This window comes from Gopherus evgoodei, unplaced genomic scaffold (assembly GCF_007399415.2).
Source record: "Gopherus evgoodei ecotype Sinaloan lineage unplaced genomic scaffold, rGopEvg1_v1.p scaffold_32_arrow_ctg1, whole genome shotgun sequence".
Classification (NCBI taxonomy): domain Eukaryota; kingdom Metazoa; phylum Chordata; order Testudines; family Testudinidae; genus Gopherus; species Gopherus evgoodei.
In genome coordinates, this window is record NW_022059994.1 from 4,729,230 (window position 1) to 4,750,121 (window position 20,892).

The 20,892-nt window shown below is 54.1% G+C and overlaps 1 protein-coding gene across 1 annotated transcript in view; it reads right to left on the minus strand.

Annotated features, from left to right (window-relative positions):
- Positions 1 to 13,218, minus strand: part of MUC22 (mucin 22) — a 36,978-nt gene extending 23,760 nt beyond the window's left edge. The window contains exons 1-5 of the mRNA XM_030543570.1: positions 13,056 to 13,218; positions 6,872 to 10,865; positions 5,958 to 6,144; positions 2,628 to 2,642; positions 770 to 898 (exon numbers count right to left, since the gene is read on the minus strand). Coding sequence (XP_030399430.1) covers positions 770 to 898; positions 2,628 to 2,642; positions 5,958 to 6,144; positions 6,872 to 9,980 — 3,440 coding nt within the window. The 5' untranslated portion in view covers positions 9,981 to 10,865; positions 13,056 to 13,218. The remainder of the gene's footprint in view (positions 1 to 769; positions 899 to 2,627; positions 2,643 to 5,957; positions 6,145 to 6,871; positions 10,866 to 13,055) is intronic.
- Positions 13,219 to 20,892: the final 7,674 nt, after the last annotated feature.

The window sequence follows — 20,892 nt, forward strand, 5'->3', positions numbered from 1 at the left end:
ACAGGGAAGATAATGAGAGTTGCTCATGTAAATACAGCCCCCTTCTCCCTGCCGGAGTCCCCCCCAGTGCATGCCCCTCCCGCCACCGGGTCAGTGCCCTGCCGGCCCGGTTGGTCTCAGCTCTGCCCACTGGAGCTGTGTTTCTCCTTGTAGAAATACTGAAATCTGCCTGGGGCTGGAGCACAGCTTCCCCTACAGTGACTAGGCCACTCACCGGGGACGTGCGGAAAATCGTCAGGAGAGCTCGATCTTCCGTCTGGGCGTCTGAAACCCCCATCCCCCTATGCGACCGTGTTCCGGGTTCCCCCTTATGGCATCATCCCTTCATCTTAGCGTTACCGTTCAGTGGTTAGAACAGTGGTGGGGGTGGGTAGCCGGACTCCTGGGTTCTATTCTCTGTTATGGGAAAGGAGTGGGGTCTAGTGGTTAGAGCAGGGGAAGCTGGGAGTCAGGACTCCTGGGTTCTATCCCCAGCTCTGGGAGGAAAATGGGGGGATAGTGGTTAGAGCAGGGGGAGCTTGGAGTCAGGACTCCTGGGTTCTATCCCCAGCCCTGGGAGTGGGTGTGGGGCTGGTGGGTTAGAGCAGGACTTGTGTGACTGTAGGTGGGACACTGCCCATCTGTAACTCACTTTCTGCGTGTTGTAAGGGGCACTGGGGCAAGCCCTGACTGCGAGGGGACGGCGCCCACTGCCCCGCAGCATGGCGCCCCGTAGTGCCTCACTGGAGCATTGGTGCCAGGACTGACTGTGAGGGGAGAGCGCCTGTACCCTGGTCCCTGCAGCAGCCCATCACCTACCCCCCCATTTTCTGCGTATTGCATAGCTCGACTGTCCCGGCCTTGGGAACGTGGGGCTGGTTCCAGCTTCCCGTTAGGTTTCTGCTCTAGATTCCACAGCCTATAGGGGAGAAAACAGGATGATTGACGGCCACTGCATCTTTCACTGGAGCTCAGAGCCAGTCCTGGAGCAGTCTTGGGCCTATTCTTACTTTTCATTTCTCTTATCATAGCCCCCAGAAGCCCCACTCACAGCCCAGGGCCCCGGGGCGCTAGGTGCTGTTCAGACACTGCACATAAAGACAGTTCCCTGCCCCCAGCCGCTTCCTACACTGGGACGCTAATTCTGGTCATAAATCCCAGGCGGTGTCCTGCTCTGTGAATCACACGTTGCATGGTTTCTGGCTGGATGACGCTCAGGATAATCTGTTTCTAACTGTCTTGGCGATAAACAGCTAAACAGAGGGCTGGGTGTGATCCGCAGGCCTGGGTTTCCTCCTCCAAAGAATAAAGACAGGGCTGGGTTAGGGCAGGCTGATCATATCTTTCAGGCAGTGGGACAAAGCTGAGCCAGGTTCTATTTTCAGTTCTGCCTGCGTGACCTCGGGCAAATCACCCAAACAGATATCAAGGCCCCATTGTGCCAGGTGCTGCACAGACACACAGTGAGAGACAGTCCCTGCCCCAGCTGAGATCAGGTCTCGTTGTGCTGGGCACTGCACAGACACACAGGGAGAGACAGGCCCTGCCCCAGCTGAGATCAGGGCCTCGTCGTGCCGGGTGCTGCACAGACACACAGGGAGAGACAGTCCCTGCCCCAGCTGAGATCAGGGTCCTGTTTTGCCGGGTGCTGCACAGACACATAGCGAGAGACAGTCCCTGCCCCAGCTGAAATCAGGTCTCGTTGTGCTGGACACTGCACAGACACACAGGGAGAGACAGTCCCTGCCCCAGCTGAGATCAGGGCCCTGCTGTGCCAGGCGCTGCACAGACACACAGGGAGAGACAGTCCCTGCCCCAGCTGAGATCAGGGCCCCACTGTGCCAGGCGCTGCACAGACGCACAGGGAGAGACAGTCCCTGCCCAGAAGATCTTACAAATTAAGTAGACCGGATATTTAATAATGATGATAACAGACAAGGGAATTAATATTATCCTCATTTTACAGGTGGGAACTGACTCACAGAGAGATGAAGCCACTTGTCTGCTGTAAGTGCTCAGTATTAGCACAACAGGCTCCTGGTCCATGACAGGTTCCTGGGCTCTATGTGTCCTGCCTCTCACAGGCCGGGGAATTCCTCCCAGCGAGTCCAGTACTGAGCCCAGTGACCCGGTTCCCTCTGGGTTCACTTCAGCACCATCTCACCTGCCAGCGGAGCAGTGTTTTCCAGACTCTAAAAAGCTGAGCTCCCCGCGTCAAATAAAGGAATGCAGTCGTGTCCCCACTACAGCCATCATGTTTCCTAACGACCCTACTGAAAACAAGCTGCCACTCAGAGCAGATTGTGTAGGTCTTTCCGTTATCATCCTCTCTCTCCCTTCTGGCAAAAGCAGAGAAATAACGAGCAATGCTGAGATTTAAATGATCATCCTTGGCATCTGGATCAGCAGCCATTCAGATGCACAGGGCAGTTCCCCCCGACCCTCAGAGTGATGGGCTCAGGCTCTCTGCAAACTCAGTCAGACATTGGTTACACTCTGGGAGTGTTTTCAAGGTTATCTCCCCAACTATAACAGCTGGAGACTTCCTTTGTGTCTGAAATGAAAGCTGAAGACCTTGGCCAGCAAACCAGAGAGGTTCAGAGCTTTGGGACATGCTGCATTCGAGGGTGAACAAAACCCACCCTTACCTGGGAAGTGTAGAACTAAAATCAGCACCGGGATTAGCCTGAACACAGCCTGGGGTGAGTCTCGCCACCACTGCATGCTGAACGCTGTACTTAGCCGAATGCTTCAAATCCTCAGGCATCTGCCAGGCACATCCTGGCGGCTGGCAGCTTAAGTACCGTCCTGCCTCGTCCTATAAGTCACACCGTCATGGCGGGAGAGGACAGTTTATTATAGGGTGCAGTGATGTAGCATTTCAGGTTCAAGGGTGCGGACCGGAACAACTCCCTCAGAAGCAGTTTATTTTTGTCAAGAAATGGCAAGAATGGAGCCTCTGATCATGGACTTTCTCAGGCCACGCGGGTGCTTAGCGCAGGACAGGTTAGGACAGAGACATGGGGGAGTAATGAACGTGATGGATGGCATAAAGGCGGCATGTAAGGTCCCAGTTTCCTTTCATCTACCCTGGTGTTACTCCACCAAGGTGGTCTAGTAGTTAGAGTGTGTGTGTGGGGGGGCTGCAAGTCAGGACTCCTGGGTTCTGTTTTCAGCTCTGGGAGGGAAGTAATGTCTAGGGGTTACAGCAGGGGGCTGGGAGCCAGGATTCCTGGGTTATCTTCTCAGCTCTGGGTGGGGAGTGATGGCTAGTTTGGGGGTCCTGGATTCTATTGCTGAGTCTGGAGGGGAAGTGGATAAATGGTTAGAGTAGTGGGGGCTGTGACTGCAGATTCTTATGTTGTGGTTTGGCTCTCCCGCTGACTTACCATGTCACCCCAGTGCTCTGGGCCTCAGTTTCCCCACCTGCTAAACCAAGGTAACAACAACCACCCTCACCTCTCCCTGGGCTGAATTCCTATTTCTGAAGTGCTTTTGAGATTCCCTGCATGCAAGAGGCCACCGGTATGGGAAATTCTTTGTTTGCAGAAGTCCTGCTGAACCTGTGGAACTCACTGCTACATGATCGCCTTGAGGCCAAGCGCTTGGCAAGAGACAACAGTAAACGTGGACATTGACACAGAGAATGAAAACAAAGACAATTATGTGAAGCTACAAAAATACAAAAAATAAATCATACTAATGAATTAACCCCCCCACAGCCGCTAGTTATTAGGGGTCAGGAGGAAACGTCTCTCTTAACGAGCTGGTTATTCCACAAATTACCATGAAGGGGGTGTGTAGTGGCCCTTCCTCTTAAGCAACTGACGCAGGCGAGCTGTCTGAGAGGCGACTGGGCTATGTGGACCATGGGTCTGATCCTGTCTGGGGCTAGCTATGAAAGTCACTCAGGGTGTGAGACAACTAGGGAGCAGGTGATGCTCTGTCCCCGCCTCCTGGGGTCTCCACCAATGGCCCCAGGACACACAGCATGGCTACCACGCCCAGTGCAATGGCCAGCGCATTGCAGGCTACCACAGGTGCATATGCCCTCTCCCTCCTGCATGCTATCCCCCAGGAGGATGGTTGTGCTACCTGTGCTGCAAGGAGTGAGTTAGGGGTGGGGCTCAGCAGGGGGCTTGCTCTCCCCTGGCAGCCAGTACCGGCCCCAGTGCTGCACTAGGGGGCGCTGTGCTGCAGGGAGCCGGGTGGGGCTCAGCAGGGGGCGCTCTGCCCTCACATTGGTGCTTCGTGCAGTGTCCCAGTACATTGCTAGGGGGCACTGTGCTGCAAGCAGCAGGGTGGGGGAGCCTAGAGGTGGCGCTTTCCCCTCAGTCAGTGCTGACCCCAGTGCACCATTGTGGTGCTAGGGGGCGCTGTCCCACATGGAGTGGGCTAGGTATGGGGCACTCTCCCCTGGCAATCAATGCTAACCCCAACGCCCCAGTACAGCACTAGGGGGCACTGTGCTGCAGGGGGCAGGATCAGGGGGCTCTGTGCTGCATGGAGCAGCCTCAGTAGGGGGCGCTCTCCCCTGGCAGTCAGTGCTAACCTCTGCCCCGCTTCAAATACACAAAGTCAGACCAAGGAAAGACACATTGTCCCTTAAGAGTTAATGATGCTGGCTCCTGCTTGGCACGGTGACTGGTTTAATTACAGGCCGGGTAACTTGCAAAGGGAACGACTTGCTTTTTATAACCTCTTTGTGAGCTCAGCCGGGGCGGAAGCAAAAATCTGGACGGGTTGGTTGCCTTCCTAAACAGAGAGTCCGGCTTCTGGAGGGAGTCACGCAGGAGGGACGTGTTAATCAGGACTCTTCGGGAATCGTTCCAAGACTGGCCCTTCCCAGCTGCTTGTGTTTGTTTTCCTTTCACACCATGTGTGATTTTTAAACTTGGCAATAGACCAGGGGGTGGAATCTGGCTCCTAGCCCCCACCTGCTCTAACCATTAGTCCTCTCTTTGAGCTGGGGATAGAACCCAGGAGTCCTGGCTCTTAGCCCCCCCTTCTGTAACCCACTAGACCCCTCTTCCCTCCCAGAGCTGGGGATAGAACCTAGGTGTCCTGGCTCCCAGCCCCCCTGCCCTAACCACTAGCCCTCATTCTGGCTAGCCTTGTTCCTGGTGTCTATGCAAATACACTGAAAACCTTGGAGCTGCTTCTGGGGTTCCAGCCGGCCTCGTGCTAACCTAATTCCACAGAGCTCACTTCAGGGGATCTCAGAGGCTCCTTCCTTCTAGTGGGCAGAAGTGCACATAGAACTCATACTCTGACTTCGAACACCTTCAGCCTTAAACCTTGGCAGCCCAGAGGAAACCTCTTTATCATAAGCATTAAGAGAACAGAGAGGCGAGGGTTTTTGAGCGCTGTGATGGTTTGTATTATGCAAGAAGCAGCCAGCTAACAGAACCGTAGTTCCCTAGGGGAACTGGTAAGGAAAGAACGTCTTATTATTGATTATTTACAATGAGAGGTTCAGCTTAAAAGTTTGACAAACTGCTATTAAGCCCACATGCCTACTGCTGAATTGCGGCTGCTTCTGGGTGGGACAGGTGGATAACACCCACACAGCAATGTGGCATGGGGCTCGCTCGCCCGGCGCTTAACCACAACCACCTCTGGGGTGGGTTTTTGGAAGCCACTTAACAGCCGCAAAGCAATGCTGCACATCAGGTATCTGAGTAGCTGCAGTATTGCGCTGGGGGGGCCCGTTGCTCCGATCCAATGAATGATGGACCCCTGGGTCTGCTCCCATATGTGCCAGAGGGACTGGCAAGGGCAGATGGCGGCACCTCAAATTGAATGGACCCTTGCTCCGATTCTGTATGGACCAGAGGTGGCTTTTGCGATTAGATGAACCAGTCCCATATACTTTCCAGTCTCCTTCATCCAGTTCCTGACACACCGCGATGCTGCAGTCTTCCCTAGGACAGGGGGCTCTGGAAACTGATTACCTATGCTATTAAATGGGGAGCAGCTAGATGAGTGTCTTCCTCATATTCCACTGCAGCCCATGTGGGCAACTCACCCCAAGCCCCCCTCCCGAGGTGGCATATTGGGGATCAGGGGGTACCACCCCAAAGAAGGACCTCAAGGAAATGAACTCGCCACTGACTCCATTAAGGCGGCAGAGCTGATGGTAATGACCTTCACATAGCAGACAACCTGGAAGAGACACAAGGATGTCAGTGGTACAGCCTGGGTAACCAAGACTAGACTCTACTCCCTGCCCAGAGCTGGGGATAGAACCCAAGTGTCCTGACTCCAAGCCCCCCCAGCTCTAACCACCAGACCCCCCTCCCCTACCAGAGCTGGGGAGAGAACCCAGGAGTCCTGACTCCCAGCCTCCCCCCCGCTCTAACCACTAGACCCCACTCCCCTCCCAGAGCTGGGGATAGAACCCAGGAGTCCTGAGTCAGCTGCAAGCATGGGAGCTGGGGCAGGGAGAGGGGCCTAGACAGGGCATTCCCCAGATCCAGACACTGAGGGCCAGGCTGGCTTCCGAAGCATCAAGTGGCCCCACATGGCCCTTACCGCAACAATCCCGGTGAGCAGGCCCACGGTGACGAAGAGACAGAGCAAGCTGATGAGCCCCACGGACCGGTATGGCCAGGGGGTCTGGGGCGCTGCAGAAGGAGACAGCAGAATGGGTGAGAGGCTCCTTCCCCAGATAGGTGGAAGCCGAGCTCCCAGCACTCTGCAGGGCTGTGCTGCCCGCGGGCTCATGCCTGGCTTCCCCACCCAGCTAAATCCCTACTGTGGTGCCCGTCACCATAGCAACAGGGCATCTCCCGGGAGACAGTAACTATTGTGGCACTGGGGCAGGGGGCAATTGATTTCCCTCCCTCTCTCCCCCTAGGGCAGCCGGCTTTTGGGCTTCGCTGCTGCTTACCGGGGATGATGGACTTTCTGGGGGCCCTGGTGTTTCCTGGGGCATCATGATCATCTCCAGGGGTGGTGGCTGCAGTGTCGCCTCCATGGGCATCATCCCCATCATCACCAAGGGCAGCAGTAGCAGTGTCTCCAGGGGTATCAGTGCCATCTCTGGTGCCATCTGTGGTGGCAGGAACGTCTCCAGGGACTGGGAAAGCTCCAGGGACGGTTGCATCTCCAGCATCATCTGTGGTGGCAGCTGCATCTCCAGGGACAGTGGTGCCTCCGGGGCCATCGGGGTTGGTGTCTCCAGGGACTGTGGGGGTGTCTCCCTGGGCAGCAGTGGTGCTGATGTCTTCAGGGACTGTGCTATCTACAGGGGTGGCACTGGTGGTCTCTCCAGGGACTGTAGGGTCTCCAGGCATGGCGGTGGTGGTGTCTCCAGGGACTGTAGCGTCTCCAGGCATGGCGGTGGTGGTGTCTCCAGGGACTGTAGCGTCTCCAGGCATGGCGGTGGTAGTGTCTCCAGGGACTGTAGCGTCTCCAGGCATGGCGGTGGTGGTGTCTCCAGGGACTGTAGCGTCTCCAGGCATGGCGGTGGTGGTGTCTCCAGGATCCATGGGGGTGTCTCCATGGGAAGCAGTGGTGCCAATGACTCTAGGAACTGTGGTATCTACAAGGACGGTGATGAAGGTGGTGTCTTCAAGTGTGTCAGCAAAGTAATTGTCATATCCAGGGGCATCAGTGTCTCCAGGTATGGTAGTAGTGGTGATGTTTCCAGGGTCAGGGGTGATGGTGAAAACTCTAGGAACCACAAGGTCTCTGGAAGCACCAGTGGTGGCAACATCTCCAGAGCCTGTGCTGTCTCGAGGGGTGGCAGTGGTGGTGGTGGTGTCTCCGGGGACTGCTGCATCTCCAGAGGTGGCGGTGATGGAGGTGGCGTCTCCAGGGGCGGTGGTGGTGATGTCTCCAGGGATTGCAGCATCTCCGGGGGCAACGGCAGTGGTGGTGTCTCCAGGGATTGCAGCATCTCCAGGAGCAGCAGCGATGGTGGTGTCTCCAGCGATTGCAGCATCTCCAGGGGCGGTGGTGGTGTCTTCAGGGATTGCAGCATCTCTAGGGGCAGCGGCGGCGGTGGTGTCTCCAGGGATTGCAGCGTCTCCAGGGGCAGCTGTGGTGTCATCAGGGATTGCTGCATCTCCGGGGGCAGCAGCAGTGGCAGTGTCTCCAGGGATTACAACATCTCCAGGGGCAGAGGTGGTCATGGTGTCTCCAGGGATTTCAGTGTCTCCAGGGATGGTGGTGGTGTCTCCAGGGATTGCATCATCTCCAGGGGCAGTGGTAGTGATGGTATCTCCAGGGATTTCAGTGTCTTCAGGGGCAGTGGTGGTGTCTCCAGGGATTGCAACATCTCCAGGGGCAGTGGTAGTGTCTCCAGGAATTGCAGCATTTCCAGGGGCAGTGGTGGTGATGGTGTCTCCATAGATTGCAGCATCTCCAGGGGCAGTGGTGATGGTGTCTCCAGGGATTTCAGTGTCTCCAGGGACGGTGGGGGTGTATCCAGGGGCTGCAGCATCTCCAGGGGCAGCAGTGGTGGTGTCTCCAGGGGCAGTGTTGGTAGTGGTGATGGGGTCTCCAAAGACTGCCACATATTCAGCAGGGGTGGTGATGGTGGTGGCATTTCCTGGGGAGGAGGTGGTGGTGTCTCCAGGGATGTCGTTGTCTCCAGGGCTGACAGTGGTGGTGTCTCCAGGGACTGCAGTTTCTCCAGGGGCAGCAGTGATGGTGATGGTGATGGTGTCTCCAGGAGCAGTGTTGGTGGTGATGATGGAGTCTCCAGAGACTGCTGCATCTTCAGAAGGGGCAGTGATGGTGGTGGCATCTCCAGGGGCAGTTGCATCTCCAGGGGTGGCGGTGGTGTCTCCAGGGACTGCCGCATCTCCAGGAGTGACAGTGGTGGTGGTGTCTCCAGGGACTGCAGCATCTCCAGGGGCAGCAGTGATGGTGATGGTGATGGTGTCTCCAGGAGCAGTGTTGGTGGTGATGGTGGAGTCTCCAGAGACTGCTGCATCTTTAGCAGTGGCAGTGATGGTGGTGGCATCTCTAGGGACTGCAGCGTCTCTAGGGGTGGCTATGGTGGTGGTGGTGTCTCCAAGTACTGCAGCATCTTCAGGGGCAGCAGTGGTGGTGTCACTCGGGTGTGTGGTGTCTCCAGGGATGGTAGTAGTGGTGATGTCTCCAGAGACTGTGGTATCTCTGGGGGCAGCAGCAGTGGTGGTGGTATCTCCAGGGTTTATGGTGTCTCCACAGGTGTTGGTGGTGGTTTCTCCAGGGATTTTGAAGTCTTCAGGGACTTCAGCATCTCCAGGGGTGACAGTGATGGTGGTGATGGTATCTCCAGGGAGTGTAGCATCTCCAGGGGCAGTGCTGGTAGTGGGGATGGGGTCTCTAGGGACGATAGCATCTCCAGGGTTTGTGGTGTTGATTGTGACATCTCCAGGGACTATGCTATCTTCAGGGATGATGGTGTCTCTAGGGGCAGTGGCACCTCCAGGGGCTGTTGTGTCTCCAAGGATGGCAGTGGTGGTTTTGTCTCCAGAGGCAGTGGTAGTAACTCCTGTGTCTCCAGCTTCAGTGGTGCTGGCGTCTCCAGAGGCAGCAGCACCAGCGTCTCCAGAGGTGGTGGTGTCACTAGGGGTGGCAAGGGAGGTGTTGGAGTCTCGGAGGGCATTGGCGGCATCTCCAGGGCAGGCAACGATGTTGTCGGTGTCTCCTCCAGAAACGGTGGTGTTGTCTCCAAGGGCGGCGGAAGCAACGGTGTCTCTTGAGATAATGGTGACAGCTGTGGTATCTCCGGTGCTGGTGGAGTCTCCAGGGGCTGTGGTGATCTCTCTGGAAACAGTGAGGCTCCCTTGGGTGCCCCGGCCTGGGGTCTCTGTGCCCCCAAAGGGAGTGATCCAACCATGGGTCACACTGGCTGCAGGACTGATGGCCACAGCAGAAGTGGTGGTCTCCCTGGGGATGCCACTGTCCCTAGGCGTGCCAGGCTGCCCCAGAGGGCTGAGCTGGCTGGGAATGGTCGGCTTAGCCGGGGTGGTGTCTCTAGAGATAACCATCTCTCCAGGCATAGGGGTGGCCCCAGAGGGGGAGGTGATGATGTCTCCAGGAGCTGCAGTGCTGGTGAGGTCTCCAGCGGTGGTTTCCCTCACAGCGGTGGTGACATCTACAGAGGCAGCGTCCCTGGGGCAGGGGCTGGCGTCTCCGCGGACAGTGACATCATCACCAACAGGAGCAATAGCTGTGTCTCCAGGAGTGACAGTGTCTCTGGGGGCAGTGGTGCCATCTCCAGGGGTGACGATGGCATCTCCAAGGGTGATGGTGGAGTCTTCAGGAACAACAGTGGCATCTCCAGAGACGATGGCTTTGTCTCCAGGGGCAACAGTGGCATCTCCAGGGACAATGGCTGTGTCTCCGGGGGTGATGGCTGTGTCTCCATTGGGGGGGTGGCACCATCATCTCCAGGGATGGGACTGATGCTTCCGTTGGTGCTGGAGCTGTCATCGTCTCTGGGGGCGATGCTGGCATCTCCGTCTCCGAGGACAGGGCTGATGTCTCCGTCTCCAGGGGCAGAGTCATCATCTCCAGGGATGGAGCTGATGCGTCCGTCGATGCTGGCGCTGTCATCATCTCCAGGCGTGACGGTGATGGTGGCAGTGTCTGCAGTGGCGCTGGAAGCATCATTGTCTTCAGGTTGGAGCATGGCAGCGTCTGCATCTCCAGGTATGATTGTACCATCCCCAGGGTCTGTGGAGTCCTCATGGGATGTGGTCTCCCTGGGCTTAGCAGTGGGATCCCTGAAGGCGGTGGTCCCATTCGCTGTAGCTCTGTCCCCAAAGCTCACTGCCCCATTCACACCAGGAGGGAGGCTGTCTCCCCTAGCATGGACGTATCTCTCCAATCTACTGGCTGTGTCCATTGTCCTGTGAGTCAGACCTTGCTCAGCAGCGATGGGGCTGCAGCGGAACAACAACAAAATCCAGAAGAAATCAGGTCACAATGGGAAACATAATTGTATCATATCCCAGCCATGGGCACTGGTTAGTCCTGCCAGCGTTCGGATTGGCCTCAGCTCTAGAGCTGGTTAGGAAACGTTTTTACATGGAAAATACTCACTTTCTGGCAAAAATTCAAATACCAAAATATTACAGTTTTGGGCCAAAATCTTTCCATTTTCAGGAGTTTGGCATTTTTGGTGAAAAATCCGAAATCTGCATAAAAAAGACACTTTTGGCAAAAAAAAAATTCTTTTAATCAAAAACTCCATTTTCAAAACTTTGTCTCAGAGCAGAGCACTAACAATTGCTAAAAGACTCATACTACAAAATAGAAATCCAAAGAGCAACCAACAGTTACAAATTGGAGCATAGACATCTGGAAAGAATTGTATACTGTAACAGAAATACCCAAGAAAAGTCTCAAACCATTCACATTGTATTTAATCAACCGTTTCATATACAGTGAAGGTCAGGCAACAAACACTTAACACATTAGGAGAAATTTATGTATTATGAGAAGTTTAGGTAAAGTTTCTTTGCATTTGTTTATATATATATATGAAATGTAATAAAAAGTTGAAACTCAAATTTCTATTTAAAATCAGTTCAGATGGAAAATTTGTGCCCAGGAATTGAATTAATGTGCTACTAACTTCTAGGGCTAGTAAACAAATTAAAAGAAAAAATAACTTTCATTACCATTTTGATGTCCTGAAGTTGTCACTGAAAAATTTTCAAAATGGACCAATTTTTCCTTTTAGCACATTAAATGCTTTCAAAACAGACCACATTTTAAGCTGATCACTGTTTTTAAAAGGGCTATTACTGATAGCTGAGTACTGATGCAATTACTGATGCTGTTTTCTTTCAAACTTTAGGAGAAAACGTTTTTGATTTTTTAAAAAGTGAATTTTTTTCTAGTGAAAAACAAAAAGTGTTGAAGATTTTGTGTGAAAAATTTTGTTTACAAAAGGAGCAATCTTTAGATCATAAAACTTTTTTGTATATGAAATATTTCAACTGGTCCTACTAATTTCAAACCACCAGTAATGAAGAGCTGTAGGAACGTGTGAAGGGCAAAATGCCTGTGTCATACAGAACTCTGCATAGAGCTGCATAGCTCTTTCTCGCTGATTCACCCTGGTATCAGACCAGGGGGGTTCTATTATTTATCGATTCATTACCTCCAAGTATAATAACAGGATTGGAAGGACTCTTTCTGGCAGAGAGAAATCTAGGGGCAGTGGCATAGTGGCCCAGCAGGAAAAATAAATAAAAGCCCAGGAACAGACAATTCCAGTAAATGGGAGGAGATTTATGTTGTATTTATGTTATTGAAATTAGCAATAATGGTGAAGCCCAGAAGAGGGGAAAGTTTCGCCCCATAACAGTGTGTCTTAAGAGCATGCATGCATACACAAATACAGAGCAGAAGAGTTGGATTATATCCTCCTATTTTTAATTTTAAATAATAAGGAAGTTAAGATTAGATAGATAGATAGATGGGGTGTATGGTGTGTATGGGGATAGATAGATAGATAGGTGGGGCATGGGATAGCTAGCTAGATACATAGATAGAGGGGGTGTTTGGAGATAGATCGATAGATAGATGATAGGGTGTATGGGCATAGATAGATAGATAGATAGATAGATAGATAGATAGATAGATAGATAGATAGAGGAGGTGTTTGGGGATAGATAGATAGAGGAGGTGTTTGGGCATAGATAGATAGATAGGTGGGGTGGGGATAGCTAGCTAGATAAATAGATAGAGGGGGTGTATGGGGATAGATAGATAGGATCTAAGTGGAATGAAAAGATGGAAAGCTAGCTAGTTCAGTTAAATTAGGATCCGGGGGAATGGACAGACAGACACAAGTATATTAAGATCAGGGTGGTGGGGGTTAGACAGACAGACAGACCAGCGTATATTAGGATCTAGGGGGACAGACAACCAGACAAAGTATATTCAGCTCTAGGGGGGATCAGACAGACAAAAGTATAATTTGGACCCAGGGTGATTAGATAGACAGCCAGCCAGGAGTTTAGCAGAGCCTAGGGGGCTTGGACAGACAGATGGATAGGAATAGAGGGTATCCAGAGATGGAGGGGCAGTGACAGATAATATTAAGATCTGGAGATAGATACTTTCCGTTTCCCTCCGGCGTTCAGTCCAACGGAGCTGGGGAAGTAGGGCAGGCTCTGTGCTGTGTCGCTAGAAGCCAGTCGATTTTGTGCCTGCCTCGTTACTATTTAAATCAAACTTGCTCGTCAGGGGGATGTTAAACCAATTATCTCCAGGATCCTGCTTTTTGTCCCAATGTCCCCGTCAAGGACGGAAGAAATAACCCTCTCCTTTGTGGAGTGAATGATATCAGTGATGGGGCCAGCAGAACTGACAACCAGCCCCGGGCGCTGACGGTACCTGGCAAGGAAAGGAAGTAGGTGGTAGGCATGGGGGCTCAGAGTCAGGACTCCTGGGTTCTCTCCTCAGATCTGGAATGGGAGTGGGGCCTACTGGTTATAGCAGGGAGTGCTAGGAGCCAGGATTCCTGGGTCCCATCCCCTGCTCTGGGAGGGGAGTGGGATCTAGTGGGTGAGAGCAGGAGGGCTGGGAATCAGGACTTCTGGGCTCCATCCCTGGCTCGGGAATGGAAGTGGGACCTACTGGTTAGAGAAGTGAGGTGCTAGGAGCCAGGACTCCTAGGTTCTATCTCCAGCTTTGAGAGGGGAGTGGGGTTTAGTGGTTAGAGCACAGAGGGCTTTGACTCAGGACTCCTGGGTTCTGTCCCTGGCTCTGGGAGGAGAGTGGGGTCTCGTAGTTAGAGCTGGGGGCTGGGAGGCAGGATCCCTCCCCTGAGGCCATGTAGTGAGTTGCTGAGGTGTGAGACTCCAGAATCCCTCACTCTCAGGCCTGTGCTCCAGCCTCAGAGGCTGTGCGGACACAGGGATTTGTTTATGTGAGCACCTTGGAGCTCACAAGCACCTTTCTGGAGTGCTAGGCAAGCTGTGCTTTTAACATGTGCTGAGCTGGGTATGTTATCCCTAGGGGGCAGCCTATGGTTCAGGCTCCAACCTGCTCCTCCAGGACAGGGGAGAAAGCTAGCACCCTTCTCTTCTCAGTCAACACACCGTGCTTGGCTGCTTTCCCTCCTGTCCCTACCACAATGCAAACAACAGTGAGGACAGTGATGGGTGCTAGAGAAAAACCAGCAGACAGACAAGCCAACATGCAGGGGACGAGAGAGAGAGATCTAGAGAAGGAGAGAGAGCTATGGATGGATAGAGGGAGCTATTGATAGAGGGAACTATGAAGGGCATAGATAGATAGATAGATGGGGGGTGTATGGAGATAGATAGATAGATAGATAGATAGATAGATAGATGGGGGTGTATGGAGACAGATAGATAGATAGAGGGGGTGCATGGGGATAGATAGATAAATAGATGGGGTATATGGGGAGAGAGAGAGAGAATGAATTCTGGGTGGATGGATAGAGTTGCTGTGGAGAGCTGGATGGAAAGATGGAGGTAGGGAGCTATGAAGAGGATAGATAGATAGATAGATAGATAGATAGATAGCAAGAGCTGTGGATGGATGGATAGATAGAGGACCTGGCAGGGGGAGCTAAGGGTAGATGGTTGGCTAGATGAAGGTGGGGACAGACAGAGGGAGGAATGGATAGATGGAGGATCTATGGGTAGATGGATGGAGGGAACTATGGATGGATGGATAGATAGAGGGAAGTACGGATGGATGGATAAGGTGCTCTGGAAAGGGACCTGTGGAGAGATGGATGGATAGATAGAGCTATGGATTGAGGGATCTGTGGATGGCCGGAGGGAGGGACTGAACTATGGTAGATGGATGGAGGGAGCTATGGATGGATGGATGGATGGCTAGAGGGAGGAGCTATGAGCAGGTGGATGGATGGATAGAGGGATGGATGGATGGAAGAGCGATAGGCAGATGGATGGAGGGAGCTATGGATGGATGGCTAGAGGGAGGAGCTATGGGCAGGTGGATGGATGGATAGAGGGATGGATGGATGGAAGACCGATGGGCAGATGGATAGAGAGAGCGATGGATAAAGGAAGCCATGGCGTGGATAGACAGAGGGCGCTCTGGCTGGATGGCTAGAGCTGTGCTTCATGGCAGATTCAATGGCGTTGCACCAGACAGCATGAGAGGAGAATCCCCCTGTCTACACAAACCCAATGAATGGCGTCCCCCCAACAGCCCCGCAGGGGAGCAATGACACCTTTCTCCCCAGTCACAGGTGGGGAAAGTAAGAGCGGCTGCCCCAGACCTGGCTGGATCCCTGGCCCCTGCACACCAATGGGTGCCTTTCTATTGAGTTTTTGCGCTTTGGGTCAGGGCCAGTCCTTCCAGGCCCTGAGCCTGGGGAACTCGGTGTCTCTCGGCGGCGCAGGATCAGCAGGAGAATTGCACTGTGTGGCTCGCTGAACTTTTCACCTGCTGCTGACTCCTGGAATGAGAACGACTTGGGTAGGGATTTTATAGAGTGGAGGAAAATTCAGCCACGCCACACAGGTGTGTCTCTTAAAAATTGATAAACTGGTGTAGTTACGCATAACTCAACCAGGTGATGCTGGAAGGCGAGCAAAATGTCCCCAACAAAGCAAACAAATGAAAATGCCATTTCCCTCCCTGATGGGGTGTAAACCTGCCTGGACACCAAGGCACAATAAGCTGGTGCTTGTCTGCTGGCTCTTTATAGTTTCAGGTTTGAATCGATGCTCTTTCTGTCATCACATAGCAGAAATGCAGCTGTCTCTGGGGTGGGGCGCTGCTTAACAGCCGCACTACACAGAGATCACTCACCCACTGCCAAGAGGCAGCCACCTCTGGGGTAGGACGCAGCTGCTGTTGAACAGCTGTACTACACAGAGATCGCTCAGCCAGCACTGAGATGCAGACATCTCCAGGGTGGGACAGCGGTTTAGCAGCTGCACAGCAATGCTGCACAGGATCATCTGCCAATCATTGAAATGCAGCCACCTCTGGGGGCGGGACAGCTGGGTAACAGTTGCACAGCTACGCTGCAGAGGAATCCCTCACTGGACCTTGAGATGCAGCCACTTCTGGGATGGGGCACAGCACGTATTTCATAGCTGCGCAGCAAAAGTATGACTCATCCAGCCACTTCTGGCGTGTGTTGAAACAGCTGTTTACTAGCTGCACCAAAATGCTGCTCTCGTCCTGTCGGTGCTGAAAACTTGTAGCTCACGTCACACAGGTCACTGAACCTTTCCGCAACAGCAATGACTGCTAGTTTCCATGGGCCAAATTGGAACTGGTGCCCTGTAGAGGAGAAAAGCCCCATGTCTCCTTCCCCACCCACCCGAGCTCTCCAGGCCGCATGATATGGGGCTAGATCAGAGCTCACACCCTCGCAAGGCTGAAGACCTTGTATCCCATTTCCCACCCTCTTGAGCCAGCCAGTACCCATTTGGGGCAGGAGCAGAGCCGGTGCTCCCTGGAGGGGAAAGCCGCATATCCCATTCCCTATCCCAGCAAAGTCCATCATCGCGCTGTTAGCCAGGATGTGTGTGGTTGCCATTGGCATTAATTTTCCTATAGCAGTGAAAATGAAACAAACCCAGGCTGTAACTGCCCTGACTAATCCCTTAATTAGCCAATTACTGTCATCACCAAGGCATTTATTAACAAAAGCGGCCTCCCCTTCCCTCAGCTGCCATTGCTTCTGCCTCTCGGCTAAGCACCATCAGGCCTGTTTGAAGCTTGGATGGGAGACCCGGGCGTTATGTTTGGGGCTGGGGAGTCGTGTTCATTTCGGAGCAGCTCCCCAGTTGCTGTGAGCCCCTCCTGAGGTCTCTTCCAACCCTGATATTCTGTGATAGTCTATTAATGCTGCAGTGAGGGGACTCACAGATTTTAAGACCAGAAGAGACCATCGTGATCATCCAGTCGAACCTCCGGCTCATCCCTGGCCACAGAATCAAGCCCACCCACTCCTGTGATAGACCCTTAACCTCTGGCTGAGTTACTGGTCCTTGAATCATGGTTTAAAGACTTCAGGTTACAGAGAACCCACCACTGACACTAGTTTAACCCTGCAAGTGACCCGTGCCCCCCACTGCAGAGGGAGGCAAAAAAAAACAACCAAAAAACCCAGGGTCCCTGCCAATCTAACATGGGGAAAGTTCCTTCCTGAATCCAAATCTGGTGATCAGTTAGTCCCTGAGCGTGTGGGCGAGACCCACCAGCCAGATGCCTGGGAAAGAATTCTCTATAGTGACTCAGATCCCACCCCACCTGGTGTCCCATCACCAGCCATTGGGGCCATCCCCGGCCCCTCTCCCACTGGCCCCCTTCCCCCGCAGCCTCACCTCACTGTGCCGTGGGGGGCACGCTGGGCAGGAGAGCAGGGAGGGAGGCTCACCCACAGCCTCTGGGAGGCAGGCGGGCAGTGCGGGTGACGGAAGCGCGGGGAACACAACCAGAGGATTCAGGATACCGGGTGGCCATGCAGCCGGGCAGAGAGAAGTGGTGCTTTGAAGGGGAAACCACCGCTTCTCTCCAGCTGCACAGCTGCCCCTGCTCCTCCTGAGTCCTCCGCCGAAGCATTTGGAAGGGGGCTTGGGGGGGGTTCTATAGGAGGTGGGGTCCCTGGGGGGCCAGTTAAGGGCAGGATGTCCTGGGAGGGGGCAGTCAGGGGACAAGGAGCGTGGGGGGTGGATGGGGGGGTCCCAGGGGCCTGTCAGGGGGCAGGGGTGTGACTAGGGATCGGGGCAGTCCATGGACAGGGAGTGGGGGGGTTGAATAGGGTGTGTGGTCCGGGGGGGGCCTGTCAGGGGGCAGGAGGGGTGGATAGGGGTCAAGGCAGTCAGGGGATAGGAAGCAGGAAGGGTTGGATGGGGTGAGGGTTCAGAGGGGGACAGTCGGAGGTGGAAAGTGGGAGGGGGTGGATAGTGGCAGGGGGCAGGCTGCTTATGGGGGCACTGTCTTCCCTACCAGCCCCCCCATACAGTTTTGGAACCCTGATGTGGCCCTTGGGCTATATTTGCGGCTAGCAGTCACAGATTGGCTACATGCGTGGGGAGGGGCATTGCTGGGATGCTGCTTTTAACCACAGGTCAGGGGTGTGCACAGTTCTGTGCCCCCACTGATTGGAGCCCCCCCTCCTCGTGCATGCCCCTGCCATAGGAGCTGGAAGTAGGGAGGCTGCTGCACCCCCAGCTTGAAGTGGTTTTCATCATATCCAGGGTTTGCAGTTTGGTTCAGTGGTGCTCAGGCTCCCCCCCACTGTACAAGTTGTTCCCACCCCCCTACTTTTAGCTCCCGTCTCCTGGCCAAATACTGGCTCTGATGGATACAGGGGTAACTGAGGCATGGCTGCAACCCACCTCTGAGAGCGTGTCTCCCCCTGGTGGTGGTACCCAGCAACTACAACACAGCTTTCGAAAGTCCCTCTCCAAGGCAATGAAGAAAATTGCTGATGCCCGTGACCCAGCGGAGCTGGGGATGAGGGGTTTGGGGTGTGCGAGGGGTTCAGGGCTAGGGCAGAGGTTTGTCATAGTCTCTGTACTGCAAACAGCAGAGGTGGGGCTTCCTGCTTAATGCAAGTGTCTTTGGAAAATGAAGGCTGGGCAACAGAATTCCTGGGTTCCGTTGTAGGCTCAGGAAGGGGAGTGGGGGCTCCAGGTTACAGTAGGGTGAGGAGGGGGCTAGGAGTCAGGACTCCTGGGTTCTCTTCCCACAGCTGGGAATGGAGAGTTATGTCACAGTTCTGGGGCTCAGGATCCCTGAAATCCAATCCCAAATTTGACACAGACTTCCTCTGTGACTAGGGGCAAGTCACTGGATTGCTCCAGGCCTCAGTTTCCCCACCTAAAAATGGTGGTGATAATCCATCATTTGTCTATTTACACTGTGAGTAGTTTGGAGAAGAGACTGTCTCTCACTGTGTGTCTGTGCAGCGCCCAGCACAACGGGACCCTGATCTCAGCTGGGGCAGGAACTGTCTCTCTCTGTGTGTCTGTGCAGCACCCAGCACAACGGGACCCTGATCTCTGCTGGGGCAGGAACTGTCTCTCCCTGTGTGTCTGTGCAGTGCCCAGCACAATGAGACCTGATCTCAGCTGGGGCAGGGACTGTCTCTCCCTGTGTGTCTGTGCAGTGCCCGGCACAACAGAGCCCTGATCTTTGATAGGGCATCTAGGTGTCACAGTAACAAACAGTAATAATAAAGAGACAAGCAATTAGTACAGTGACAGGCATTTAGATGGAAAAACTAGGATCACTCTAGGGGCTTGTTGACACACAGATTTCTGCAGCTGCACCATTGCAGTGCTAAGCGATGGGAGAAGCCCTCCCCTCGGCATAGAGCTGGCTACACCAGGGATTAGGTCCATATAAATGTTGCGTTTGGTCACAGTGGAAGCAAGGTGTATTGAAGGCCGAGGGGATCTGAAGGGGAAATAGCGGATGGAAAGGGGTCCATATAAAACAAACCCAGACCCCACCCCCTGAAGCCTAGATTTCAACTGCTTTAGCCAGAAGAGTGTCTTGTGGGTCGTCTCCCCCTCAAGTTCTCCCAGCATTTAACAGCCAGGCTGGCTGGGACCCTCCCTTGGGCGATGAGGGCGCAGCATGTGTCTCTTGTAGTAAGAAGAGGCCCTGAAACAGAAACCTTCGTATCAGAGGCCTGGTATGAGGCCTAAGGCCTGAACTAAAGAAATAGTCAAGACGTTTCATACAGCAAAGTGAGGCTGTGAACCAGAGGCAGGTGCTGCTCACAGAAGTTGGCAGGGATCGGGCTGATGTTGCATAATATACCTAGAGAGTATTGGCTATTAGAAATATAAACATGGCACCAGGACACTCCAATACTGGGACATTCCACACAGATAAGGAACAAGCCCACCCCTCCCAAAGACAGGGTCAGAAGGGGAATATGATGGGTGGAGGTGTTTTGTTCGAACCACCATGTACAAAGTGAGAGGCAGCACCTTGCTACGTAGAGGGGTTGTACCTCAATATGTCAGGAGGGATGTGTAACCTGTTTGTACCTGTGTATAAAAACGCATCTCTGGGGCGCTGTCTTTGTCTGGCCTAGGGGGCAGTGGAAAGTCCCTGACTGAGCCGGTCCATTGTCAGGGAGCACATATGTACTGGCTCACAGCACCTTGGATATCTGATTCAAGGAGCTGGAGACTGTGTTCCTTTTCGACAATAAACCTGGCCGGGTGCCTTTGGTCATTGGGGTTCTCTCAGGGTCTGCTGTGCCAGCGATCTGCGCAGAGCCGGGGCAGCACACAGAGGGAGCACACGCCCGCAGCCGACTGATCTCGACCTTGAACAGAACAGAGCACCACCCCGGTCGCATCTGACGCCATCTCCCTCCCCCTTGCGGCTGTCTTTCGTCCCGTCCGGACCCTCTCGCTGGAAGCCACATGCAGTTTACACAGAGACACTGACAGCCAAACCAATTTCTCTCAGGCGGGCAGTGTTTGTCAGCTTCTGGGGGCCGCCTGCCCCACTTCACAGCTCTAGAGAATGGGATGTCGTGGATGGCACAAGAACCTCCCGTTCGGGGGGGCTAGCGCCTGGCCCCACTCCTTCTGGCTGAGGCCCCACTCCTCCCCCCGGAGTCCCTCCCCACCCACTGTGGCCGGAGAAGCCTTGCCCCAGGCACCCAGAGTCCCGGCCTGCTGGATGGCCCCAGTCACCAGCCTCCCCATCCCAGCTGGGCTGCCCGACCACCCCCAGCCCTGGAGCGCTGGGCGGCCTCAGCCCAGGCAGTCCAGTGACCATCCCCAGCCGCTCCGAGTCTCAGGCTACTGAGCAGCCTGCCCTAGCCCTAGCCCCCATTCACTTTGGGGAAGAGAAACAGCCTGGGCTAGGGCCACAGGGGAAGAGCGGGAAGCAGGAGGGGAATTTGGGGTGGAGCGTGGGCAGGGCCATGCTTGGCTGTTTGGGGAGGCTCAGCATGCCCTG